This window comes from Belonocnema kinseyi, chromosome 5 (assembly GCF_010883055.1).
Source record: "Belonocnema kinseyi isolate 2016_QV_RU_SX_M_011 chromosome 5, B_treatae_v1, whole genome shotgun sequence".
Taxonomy (NCBI): Eukaryota; Metazoa; Arthropoda; class Insecta; order Hymenoptera; family Cynipidae; genus Belonocnema; species Belonocnema kinseyi.
The window spans coordinates 77497375-77510931 of record NC_046661.1 but is presented as its reverse complement, the minus strand read 5'-3'; the positions used below and the strand labels follow the sequence as shown (position 1 = coordinate 77510931).

General features: G+C 24.2%; 1 protein-coding gene across 1 annotated transcript in view; it reads left to right on the top strand.

The window, feature by feature from the left end:
• Positions 1-559: 559 nt before the first annotated feature.
• Positions 560-13557, top strand: part of LOC117173315 (LHFPL tetraspan subfamily member 3 protein) — a 26398-nt gene continuing 13400 nt past the window's right edge. The window contains exons 1-3 of the mRNA XM_033361807.1: positions 560-794; positions 7671-7909; positions 10069-10263. Of these exons, the coding sequence (XP_033217698.1) occupies positions 7693-7909; positions 10069-10263 (412 nt within the window). The 5' untranslated portion in view covers positions 560-794; positions 7671-7692. The remainder of the gene's footprint in view (positions 795-7670; positions 7910-10068; positions 10264-13557) is intronic.

Below are 13557 nucleotides of genomic sequence, written 5' to 3'. Positions count from 1 at the left end.
ATCCCCAAATCTTGGCACCTTAGCCATATAATAGGCATGTCAAAACCTGAAGTGAATTTATTTTTTTTTGGATCCATACTATATTGCACTCAATAATTAACATATCCATTATATGTGAAAATGAGAGAATTAAATTAATTGAGTCAAAAAGTGATGAAAAAATGTATTATATATGAAATCAGAGCAGGGTGCCCTACTATTATTATTAAATTCAAATTCAAATGGTCACAAGGGGCATTATATTGTTTAGGAGAGACAATTTATATATTGCAGCAACATTGCTACAATATTGCCTGCTGTTTGGGTGATTCCTTCAATTGGATTTTAGTTTTTATGACGGAGTTTAAAATTGGGAAACGATTAAATTTAACTTCGCCTGTTGATATTCGAGAACCTGGTGGAGTCTCCGGGCGTGTAATAGGCCTGAGAAGGCCCCGTTCTTTCCTTTCATCCTCCCTCTCACACCTCTCAAGTCTCACAACCTTCTCTTTTACTTGAGTTTGAGACGTCTCTCCTCAATATTTCTCTCTCTGTCTTTCTTTTTCTTCCATTCCATTCCACGGCAAGTCTCACCTTACCAGTTAGCTACAAGCAAGCAGCCATCTTATGTCGTTGTCGTGCCCTCTTTAAATTACATTTTCCCATTCCTCAAGAAAATATTCTTCAGGAATTCCGCGTTATTCCTCATCCAGAATTTTTGACACAGTTAGTGGTTCCAACTATTTATAGTTTAAAATAGTGCTCCGGAAAAATAACCATATTGGAAATTGGAAGAATGTGAGGAAAATAATTCAGTGAGTGTTTTCTGAAATATGGTGTATACCAATACATAGATTATGAAATATGTAATATAGATTAAGAATAGACTGTGAAAAAATATAGGAATGTATTTTTATTGGTTATTGACTCTTTATTCTATGAAGATAAGGAATAACATTTCCTGAATCCGGATTCAGAAAAAAATAGTGATGTAAACGAAAAACCAGCTTCCGCATCTATCTTGTCGCAGCAAGGGAAAAATAATTCTGCAACAGGTGGATTTTTTATTCGCTTTTTAAAATTTTGATACAAAAAAGGAAAAGATTGGGCGAAATTTTTTTTTTATTATTTTAATTTTTTCCCACAGTTGATTTTTTTGAACTAAAAATTGTGTTAGATTAAAAGTTGATATATTTTTTCAAAAAATGAATAAATGAATAAATTCTTTTTAATTAAACTGTTTTTGAAATTGAAAATTCAATCAAGTGTGCAAACTTTATTTACAATTTATTAGAATTATTGGAATATTTTCAACGCTTTTAAACTTTAATGACTTTGAAATATTTGTAAATTTATCTTATTTTTAAGATTTCGAATTTTGAGCTTATGGATTTTTTATGCTTGAGTTAGGAAATTTAACAGTTTAAAAATTTTTTAACCCTTCACATTAATTTCAAAAACCAATTTTTCAAGTCCTTTACAATTTTATATTTAAAAATTCTAATGTTTTTATATTTGTAAATTTTCCTTAAATACTATTTTTTCAAAATAAAAAATCATTTAAGATTTGCTTAGGAATTTTAGGAAAATTTAGTTTTTCTCTTGAAACCTTTCAAAATGCTTTAAAACCGTTTTTTCTATCTTTTTAAGATTTACATTATTTTCGAATCTTTTCAAAACTTCTAAAATCTTAAGAAGCTTTTTTTGTTCTCTTGAAACCTTCACAATTCTCTTAAAGCTTGTAATGTATTTGATGAAAATCTTCAAAAATCTAAATTTTTGAATATCTCTTCTAGTTTTAAATTATTTTTAAGCTTTTGAAATCTTCTATGTACCTCTTTTTTTGTAATTTTTTTCTGAAATTTGGTGAAAAATTGTTGCTTTAAAATATTCTACATTCTTCTTCATCTTCCTTTTAAAATTCATTTTTGAAAATAAAAAATAGTTTGAAATTTTCTTAGTATTTTCGAAATCATTTTTGTTATTCTCGAAATCTTTTAAAATTCTTAAAAAGTTTATTTTTTATCGATATCTTCAAAAATATACTTCTTGTTTTAAATTTTTAAATTTTCTTAAATTTGATATTATTTTGAAATAATTTCAGAAGCTTTAAATATTTCTTAATTTTACTCGAGTTTTTTCTGATATTTAAAATTTTCGTTTTAATACCTTCTATATTATTTTGAGTATTTTTAGGAAATCATTCGCAATGTTTTAAAATATTTTTTAAGATTCCATTTTTTTTATTAAATTTTTTTTTATTCTGTAACTACAAATGATTATTTCTTCTTGATGTAAGATGCAAACATTTCAAAAAGAAACTGTTTCTTAAATTGTAACATTTTATAAATTTAAATGTTCTCTAATTTTTAATGCTCTATTTTTATTTATTTTTAGAATACTTTCATCGCTTTCAAATTTGAATGACTTGAAAGTTTTTGAAAATTTATGTAGTTGGCAAGATTTTAAATCTTTCATGCGTATATGTATTTTTTATGTTTTGAGTTTGAAAATTTAAGAATTACACATTTTTCAATTTATCCACTTAAATTAAATAAAAAGTTGTTCAAGTGCTTTTCAATGTTTCTATTATAAATTTCGGATGATTTCACCTTTGTAAATTTTCTTTAATAATTAATTTTTCCAAATAAAAAGTGATTGAAAATCTTCCCAAGAATTTAAAGACATTTTTTTATTATCGTAAAACAAAAATAATGAAAACGTTATTTTTTCCAATTAAAAAAAATCCCAACTTGTTCTAAATATGTTGAAAATTCTCAAGATTGAAATTGTTCTCGAATCTGTTCAAAACTTCTAAATATATTTTGTACTAAGATTCTATTCGTGCAATTTTTTGTACATCCTGATTTAGCAAAATCAAAAAAATAAAGTCACGTCCAAATCTCCCAGATTTTTTTCGGTGAATTTTACAATAATTTGGAATTTTTTTATTCTTTCAATTTTTCCCAGGTGGTTTTGTTTTCAATTCAAAATTGTTTTAAATTTCATATTTAATTTATTTTTTCATAAATTAATTACATGGTATTTTGGAAATAATTAATTTTTAATGTTTGTGTTTGGTTCATTTAATGTTTCGAAATCATGAAGTTTTTAAATCTTTATATGTTCCGTCTTTTTAATGTTTTAGTTTCATCGTTTATAAAAATATTTTCAACGCTTTCAAATTTGAAGGACTTTTTATTCAAGTTTAATATTTTTTCATTAGTTTTATTCAAATAGAAAATTTTCCAAGACTCCCAGTAAATAAAAGTCCAGAATATTTTGACCTCATCAGCATTTCCGAGATTGGAAATTAAACTGTAACAATTCGATGAATAACATTACCGAGGTCTTTGAAGCGTGTCGACGGCTAGAGAATTTTGTATAGGAATTACGATAAAAAACTGGTTATAAATTTGAATTCCTATTCTGGCGCTTATAAATATTATAATAATATTAACACCCATAACGGGTTTATAAATACAAACATTATTTGAGAAAATTCTTTAAAGCTGCAATAAATAGTTCCAACTATTTTCAACTAAAAATGATTAGTTTTAAATAAAAAACGAGCCATATTTGCAACAAAAGAAATTAATTGTTAACAAAGTAGGTCAACTTTTGACTAGATAATTAAATTTTCTACCAGATTGTTAAATTTTTTAGTCTAAAATACGACTTTTCTACAAAACAGTTGAATTTTCAACAAAAGAGTTCAATTTTAATCGAAACAAAATAATTTTTAATCAGAGAGTTGCATTTCTAACCCCCAAAAAAAACTTCCTACAAAAAAAAGAATTTTCAAATAAATCAAACGAAATTTTTAGTCAAGATAGAAAAAATGTCAATTTAATTGATAAATTTTCTACCAAAGAAATAAATTTTCAACAAGGTGATTAATTCAACGAAAGAATTAATTTTCTACTCAAAAAGATGAATTTTCAACAAAATACGTGAATTTTCTACAAAGAATGATTAGTCTTTAACCAAAAACGAGACGAGGTTTCAAGAAAATAGTTTAATTTTATACTAAAAAAGACGAATTTTTAACAAAATACATGAATTTTCTACTCAAAATGATAAATTGTCAAACGAAACCGAGATGAATTTCCAACTAAATAGTTCAAATTTGACCAAATATATGAATTTTCTACCAAACAGAGAGTTGAATTTCTCCCAAGAAAGATCGAATTTCTACAAAATGAAATTAATTTTCATACCAAACAAAGGAATATTCAACAAAATAGTACAATTTTTAATTTAAAAAATTCGGTTCAGAAATGAAAAAATGTCATTGAAATTTTTTCATTTTCAACCCAAAAAGACGAATTACTTACAAAACAATTGGATAATAATAATAATAATAATAATAATAATAATAATAATAATAATTTAAAAGATTTAATTTAATTTAAGATTTTAAGATTTTAAGATTTAATTTAAAGATTTAAAAGTTGGTATAAATAAACAACCCCAAAATTAAAATGAATTTATTAATAAATTAACGTTTTCTGTACAAATTAGCAGTAAATAAATTCAATCTGTTTGTTAAAAAATGCAATCCCACATAAAAAAGTAACTCATTTAAAAATTAGCGCATGCTTATTATTTGTTTATAATTTTTTGTTGATGAATTTTAAGAGATTATATGCTGACAATGTGCAACGTGTTGTTTTGTGAAACACTTCAAACAAAGGTGAAATAAGATGTCGATTTTCATAAATTTTCGTGGAAATATTTATTTAATTTAAATAAAATAAAATAAAATAACTACTTTCAAAATATTACCTTACATATTTTTTTAGATTTCATTTATATTTTTTAATGACTTATATCAAGTTTAATTGAAAACACTTTTCTTCCTTCTTTTGTGCTGCATAATACCAAAAAAATTAAATGAAGTATTGCTAAAGAATATGAGAAAATCTTTTTTTTCAGATAATTTTTAAACATTTTATTTTGAGATACAATAAAATAAAAATTTACAATTTGCATAGGTTAAAATTTCATCAACTTTTTATTTGTGTATTCAATTGGGAAACAATCTTGTAAAGTTAGGGAATTTTTATAAGAGTCACTATAGTTTACTATCAACGACAATACATTTGAAAACATAAAATATAGATATAGGATAGGTACTTTATTTTCGTTGTATTTTTGTTCTGCAATTGCTACCTACTGACAATAATATTATTTTTAGTTTATTATTATTAGGTTGAAAATTCAATAATTTCGAAGAAAAGTAATCTTTTTTGATGGAAAATTTAACTGTTTTGTTGAAAATTCGTATTTTTGAAGATTCAAATGAAATGTCTTTTGTTATAAATTGAAAAACTTGAATAAAAGTTGAACTACATTGTTGATTTTTTTGGTTGGTTTATCTTCGTTTGAAATGTCCCCTTTTTTGTTTAAAAATGCAACTATTTGGTTGAAAATGAACTCTTATGTCGAAAATTAAAATTTTTGGATGCTTATGTTGCCTGTTACTGATTGATAAGTTAGAAATTTGCATTACCCTTAGTCGATAACGTCGGAATCTAGACCTTCAGCCGAAGAAACAGGGATCTAGATTGCCTTCAGCCAAAAAAGTAGGAATATAGATGGTCTTCAGTGGCCAAAGTAGAATTGAAATTACCTTTAGTGGTTAAATTAGAAATCAATATTATCTTCAGTATGTTAAGTAGGAAATTATATTTCTTTGATAGCGAAGCATAATTACAAAAATATTCAGACAAATATCTGGCATGTATATTGGTTGAAAATAATAAAAACTGTAAAGCTTATTTATTCTAACATGCCTATTAATCCTAATTTATAAATAAAAACAATTTCATTTTGCAAATGTTAAATACCTGTCCATGTTAAATAAATAATAATGAAAATCATTCAAATTCGAATCATTTAAAATTTGCAAGATTTAAAACCAAATTAATATAATACGTATCTGCATTTTTATTTCCTAACATTAAATACATCCTAGCGTTAAGTACATCTAATAATTTTGAATTGAAAATGATCAAAATTAATAAATTTTAGATTAGGTGAAATTGACAAAAAAAAAGAAAATATTGCGAATGGATTGAAAAATAATTGAGCTTGTATCCTGTTTTATTTAAATCGTTCAAAATTAAATAATTTTATGAGTTAAAGAATCTTGGAACTGAATGATTTCAGATTAAACTTTCGAAACTGGGACAATACAAAAACACTAAAACTGAAATTTTTTCATATTAGAACTTTGAAAATTGGATCATTAAAAATTCGAAGAAATTGTTGTTGTATTACTTCTAGTTAAAGCGCTCAAATTTTAATAAGCTAAAATTGAAAACTTTTTTATTTAAATAATTTTTAATTCGAGCAATTAAAATTTTCCAATTTGAAGTTGAAAGTTTCAAAATAAAAACTTCTGAAATGTTAGATTATTCATTTATTATTCAATATGAAAAATGAAAAACCTCGAAAATTGAGTCATTTTACGCTTTATTTAGAATTATTATTCATTCTTGAAATTTTCCAATGAAATATTTTTAGTTTCAAAATGAATCATTTTTTTTTAATATTTAAAAAAATTCGGCTAATTTTAACATATTACGTTGGAAATTAAAAATTAAAAAAAGAATACAAAATAGATTCTGAGATATTATTATAATGTTTGAGACGGCACAACTTAAAGATTTTTTAAATGTTCAGTTTCGAAGAATTTTAATACCCAGAATGTTTTTACGTATAAAATTGAAACCAATCAATTTGGAATATTTTAATTTAAAATTAATATATCTAAAAATAACTAAAATTAAAATTAAACAATTTAGAATATTTAAAACTAAAATTATAAAATTTTAAAAGATTTAACTGTGAATTTGGAACTTACTCAATATGAAGTTGAAAATTGGCAGCCTCTATCAATTTTTTCGAGTATAAACAAATTTTTAGTTTTAAGGCTTCAAAAATTAAACTGTTTTTGAGTTGTCTTTTAAAAAATACAATCATATCACGTAGTATCAAGTGACATTCAAAATGATTGGACTGATTTTTGTACTAAGCATGTGCTTTTTGTAAAAAAAAAAAATTAGTGTCTTTTTCAAAAATAAATTTTGACAAATTTGACATATTATGAATTTTTAAAAGGGCCAATTGAAGAACTTTTTTTGATTCGTGGCTTGTTCGTTTGCATTAAGAAATATTTTTTTTCAACTGTTATTTCATAATTAAACAATAATGTTAAAAAGTACAGTGAACATATAAACAAAATTGTTTTTGATAAAAGTACTTCAGTTTTGTATTTTTAATAAATAAATATGATTGATTAAAACAGTTCATTTAAAAATTGAAGCATCCTTAAATTAGGGTCTTAAAAATAAATTGTTAAATTGTGCGTCATGTTTTTTGAAATTATATTATTTTAATCTAAAAGGTAAAATTAATAACTTAAACATTAATTGTGAAATTTTATAATTATTTATTAATAATATTTTATACTTATATCTATTTTTTCTTGGAAATAAATTAGCTTTTCATGAACATTACATTTTCATGTATCCATTTGAAGCCTATTCTTTTTTTCCTTAATTTATTATTGTGTTGTCCCGAAAAACCGGGAAATATTGAAATATCCCTTTTAGGGTGAGCGGAGAGTTTCGCGGCCATACCTTCAAAATTAATTACATAGGTTTATAAATACTCTTTTGCAGGTAAATTGAAAAAAAATTAAAAATGGGTTCAAAAGTTGAATATGTGCAATCTTCGCATATGTATGCGACGAATTACATTCGCAATTCGAAAGCGATTGGAGTATTGTGGGGAATATTCACAATATGTTATGCCATAATCGGAACCGTCGCTTTTGTCACTCCAGAATGGTTGGGTGACTTGGAACACGAAAATCCAGGGAGATTTGGTCTCTGGTCCAGATGCAGTTTCGGAGGAAATGGTGAACAAATTTATTAATATTAGAAATACAAAATAATGTGTTAACCTCGCTGTATACAAATTTGTTTATATTGTATTTGTTTATTCCATTCAAACATTTTTCAAATCGAATTCCAGGCTTCACACTTTTTCTTCTTATTCCCTCTTTTCCCAATTTTTAAAATGAATTTCTCTTTTTTCTCTATTAAAAAAAAGCTTCCCCTTCTTCTCATTTTCCACCTAAATACCAACTGGATTAATTATTTTATTATTATTGTATTATGTTTTTTTTCTTTGAAACTTAGTTATTTTCAGTTCAAAAGTTTACTATTCTATTTTCGGTTCAAATTTGATCTTCCTTGTTTAAAAATTCAAGGCTCGGAAAGCAAAGCCGAAAGAGCGTTCGAGCAGTAGATAGGAGTGGGAATAACGCGCAGAAAATGCAACGAAAGAGAGAACGGTCTTTCGTCGAGTTTTCTGCGCGTCATCCCCACTCCTATCTACTGCTCGAGCGCTCTTTCGTTTCTGCTTCCCGAGCCTTCAATTAAACTATTGAGTTGATAATTTAATTATTTTATGTTAAAAGTTCATCTTTTTTTGGTTGAAAAATTAAATTGCATTGTTGTACATTCGTCTGTTTTTGTTTGAATCGTCCTTTTGGATTAAAAAATCCAAAATTTTTTTAAAAATGCAAGATTTTGGATTAATTATAACATTTGTTTTTTGAAAATTCGATTATTCGGTTGAAAATTGATTTTTTTACATTCACATTTCTTGGTTGAAAATGAACTTTTTTGTTGAAAATTCAACTTGTTTCTTATAAAGTCATCTTTTTCCTAGAAATTTCATCCTTTTGATTTAAAAATTCATCTTTTTTGGTAGAAAACTAATTTTTTTGGTTGATAATTCATCTTTTATTTAAAATTAACTTAACTGTAACTTGATTTAAAATGAAACTATTTTTTTAACATTCGTCTTCTCTTGGTTTAAGATGAATTTTTGTTTGTTAAAAATGAATTTTTATCGGCTTAAAAGTACACTATTTTTAAAATTTTGTTTTTTCAGCTTTAAAATCCAAATTTGTTGTTGTCTATTCCTCTTTTGTCGTAGAAAGTACATTTTTTTCTAAAATTTAACTACTTTGTTTAAAATAAATCTGCTTTGATTGAGAATTTAAATATTTAATTAAAATTCAGTATTTTTTGGTTTATTACAACTAACTTGAATTAAACAATTTCTTTAGTTGAAGTATAAACTATTAAATTTTTCGTTGAGAATTAACTTTTTGTTGTTCAAAATCAATCTCTTGTGTTAGAAAATTGATATTTTTTGGTAGAAAATTAATATTGATTGGAAATTTAACCATACTTGGTTTAAAAAAAATGAAAATTGAATCTTTACATTTTTCCTTGAGAATTCATCTTTTTTAGTCTAAAATTCAACCATTTTTATGTCTTGTTTGAAATATCTTATTTGAAAATTAATCTTTCGGATTGAAAATACATTTTATTGGTTGAAGATTCATCGTTTCAGTTAAAAACTTGTTTCTTAAGTTAAAAAAAAGAACTATTTATTGTAAACTTCTCTTTTTTTGTTGAATATCAATATTTTGAAATGAAAATGTAACTATTTAATTTTTGGTTGAAAGTTGCTCTTTTTAGTAGAAAACTCAACTATCTGGATGGAAATTCCTGTATTTTTTAGAAAGTTCGACTATTTTAGTAGAAAGATAGTTTTTTTGTTGTTAAAAATCAATTTTTTTGGTAGAAAATTTAACCATAATTGGTTGAAAGTGGAAACTACCTTGTTAAAAATTCTTTTTTTTTTATTTTGGTTGAAGAATCATTATTCCTGTTGAAAATTTATCTATTTGGTTGAAAAGTGAACTATTTATTTGAAATTTTCTTTCATATTGAAATCAATATGGAACCTACCATAAGTTTTATTAAAAATAATTTTTTTCTATTATTTCCCTATTTTCCCTATTTGAGAGAGTTTTGAGCTGTAAAGTCTATAATTGAATAATTTTATTATCCAGATACAATATTAAACAATTGATAAAACAACTTTTGTATAGGTTTATAATTTGTTTAATTGCATTTTTTAAATATAAAAACGGTACTTTAAAACAAATAATTCAATAATTAAACAGATAAAATTTTTTTTTACTTTTTTTTATAGGTGAGTTAGCAGAGGAATGTATAGGTCGTTTGGACGATTTATCAACAATTGCAAACGTTCCTTTCAAGGCGAGCACAGTCCTTGTCGGTTTGGCAGTGATAATCGCAATTTTATCAATTTGTGCGATGTTGCTCTTTTTTTTCTGCCACAGCACTACCGTCTACTACATCTGTGCCTGGATGCAAGTTACATCTGGTAAGAATTATTTTATAAGAATTATTATCAACCATCACCATTTACTTTTTGGTTTAAACTTTAGCGTCGCTTACGCGTCAGTTTCCGGAATCTCTATTAGATTCATGGGTTCGAACCCCGACAAAGAATTTTTAAAGCCTTTATTATAGAATTTAAAAAGTATTTTAGACTTTTTTTCTCAAATTTACATCTTTACGTCATAAGGACTCTGTAATAAAGTTGTAATTTTCGTCATAAAATATATAAATACATAAAAATACATAAATACATAAATACATAAATACATAAATACATAAATACATAAATACATAAATACATAAATAATGTGAAAGACAAAACCGAAATAGAAACAATACCGCATTATTTGAAGCGCGAAGCGCTTGGCCCCGGTTCCTAGAGAGTGATGAAATTATTATCACAATTACGTAATCAGTTACTGTTGTATATTTTTTAATCTAATAATTTTAATCTCGAGGATGCGTCCAGAACTGTGACCGGAAGAGAGGTAATTTTAAAGACCATTAACTCTAAGTCTTTATTTTACATGCATATTTTCCCTTTTTGGTGTTCTTGAATCGTCCCGTTTTAATCTTTCATTAAAACTTTATTTTAATTTGAATTTTTCTTTTACATTTAATAATTTTTATTGAAATTATTAGTAAAATTTTTCTTCAAGGATTAATATTTAGAGTTTCTGACATAAGGACTAGAAAAATTGCTGGAATTTTTAGGATCTTTTTTATATAACTGCAAAAACTAGGAAATATAAGTAAATTTTTTTAAATTCAGAGAATATGGTGTAGAATTGACCGTACTTAGTTAAAAAAAACTTTTCTTTTTGGTTGACGATTCATCATTGTAGTTGAAAAATCTTTTTCTTTTCAAAATTGTACTATTTCGTTAACATTTTTTTAAAAATTAGCTTCTTAACTAAAAATTCAACTATTTGACTAAAAATTTCTATAATTTCTTGAAACTTTCTGTTTTGCGGTAAAAAATTAATATTTTGGTTCAAAATTCTTTTTTTTTTGGCTTAAAAATTAGTTGAAATTTTTGAAAATATTTTACACTATTTTGTTGAAAATTGGTCTTTTTGGTGGAAATGAGCTCTTTTTGTTATAGTATTAGTTTTTTAATATAAAAACTGATTATTTCAACTAAAAATTCAATTGTTACATTTGTCGTATAAACAGTTAATTTTTTTGGTTGAAAATTCATCTGTTTGGTTAGAAATTCCACTATTTAATTAAATATTTATTTTATTTGGTTAAAAATTTATTTCTCTAACTTAAAATTAAACTATTTTTTTTAATTTATTGTTTTTTTCTCTTGTTGGAAATTTGGCGTTTTTTAATATAAAATTAATCTTCTGGGTTAAGAATTCTATTTGATTTAAATTTATTTTTTTGATTGAAGATGCATCATTTTATTTAAAAGTTCATTACTTTGGTTAACAATTTAATACATTTGATTAAAAAATTATATTTTTTGTATTGTTTTAAAAATCATTTTTTTTTTAAATAAAAATATAGTTGTTCCATTTTTTATATAAATATTTTTAGTAGAAAATTCACTTATAGGGTTTAAAACTCGTATTTTTTGTGGAAAGGTCAATTATTTTGGTAGCAATAACAACAATTACACTTTTTGTTGAGAATTAACTTTTTAAATCAAAGATTCATCAGTTTGGTTTAAAATTTAACTATTTTGTTGAAAACCTCCTTCCTCTTGGTGGAAAATTAATTACTTTGACTAAATATGTCATACTAAAATTTTGCGTTAATAAATCTCAAATTATTGTAAATACAATTTTAATTATGTGCGTGAACTTGGCAACATTCCTTTCTTAAAGTTGTTCAAATTACCCAATCGGCATTGCGGAAAAGCGACAACAATGCTTTCGAGATTTTTGTGATACACCTATTTTTTAGAGAAATGTTTTAATGTAAAAATCAAATAACTATGGTTTTTATTATTAAAAGTAGATTTATATTACTGGATTTAACTTTTTTTTCAAAACTTATCTTCTTTTGTTGAAAATTAAAGAATTTTATAACAAATTCGTTGTTTTTGGTGAAAAATTAATCTCGGTTGAGAATTAATCTTTTTTTTTTGTAAGTTGAACAATTTGTTTGATTTTAACATTGAATTTTTCTTCTCTTTTTACTGAAAAACCTTTCTTAGTTAAAAACTCAACTCTTGTTAAATAATTTGTTTTTCTTGGTCGAATTTAAGTGTTTTTGTTAAAATAAATTATACTCTTTTTTGTTCAGTTATCGGATTTTACATTATTTGTTGAGAAATTATCTTTTTCTATTGTAAATTTAATTACATGCTTCAAGACATTGTTGTTGAAGACCCATATTTTTAATTGGAAATTTCATCTCTTTTGTTGAAAGTTTAATTATTTTATAGAAAATTATTATTTTTTTATTTATTTTTTAAAAAATATATTGTTTTTAATTAATTTGGTTTAACTAAAAATTAATCCATTCTACTTATTATTAAAAATTTTTATTGTTTAGTTAAAAATGTAGCTATATGGTGGAAAATTTATGTATTCTGTTGAACATTTCCTTTTTTTTCGCAGAAATTTAATTTTCTTGGTTGAAAATTAATATTATTATTATTTTTGGTTGAAAATTCAACTACTGCAGTTGATGATTTATCATTTTAGTTAAAAATTCATTACTTTGATGGGAATTATAAGTATTTCTCTAAAAACAATGTTTTGTCTCTTTTATTGAAAAGTTGAACAATTTTTTTTTATTTCCGACCGCAAATAAAATATATTTTAGTATTACATTTTGGGTGGCAATTTTATCATTTTTGCTGCAAATTCAACTATTTGGTTAAAAGTTCATCTTTTTGGTTGAAAATTAAACTATTTTGTTAGAATTAATTTGTCTTGTTGAAAATGTTTATATAAAAAGATATATTTCCCTATTTTTGTGAAAAACTCCTTATTTCCACTTTTTGAATGGAATCTATTTACAATATATTTCATTCAAAATATTAATATGTTGAATTTACATCGAATTTTAGGCTTATGAAGGAAAAATAGAAATTTGTTTGAATTATTATTCAAATTAAGGGACTTTAGAACCAAATTCAAGAAATGATTATATATATAATATTATTTATTTAATTATTCGCTGTTGAAAATATATTTATGAATATCTTGCAATATTTTTTGCCTGAACTTCCTAAACTAAACATATTTATTAAATACCTAGAAACAAGTAAGATTAAGAAATTATTTATCCTTTACCTTTAATGAAGTTTCTTTCATGA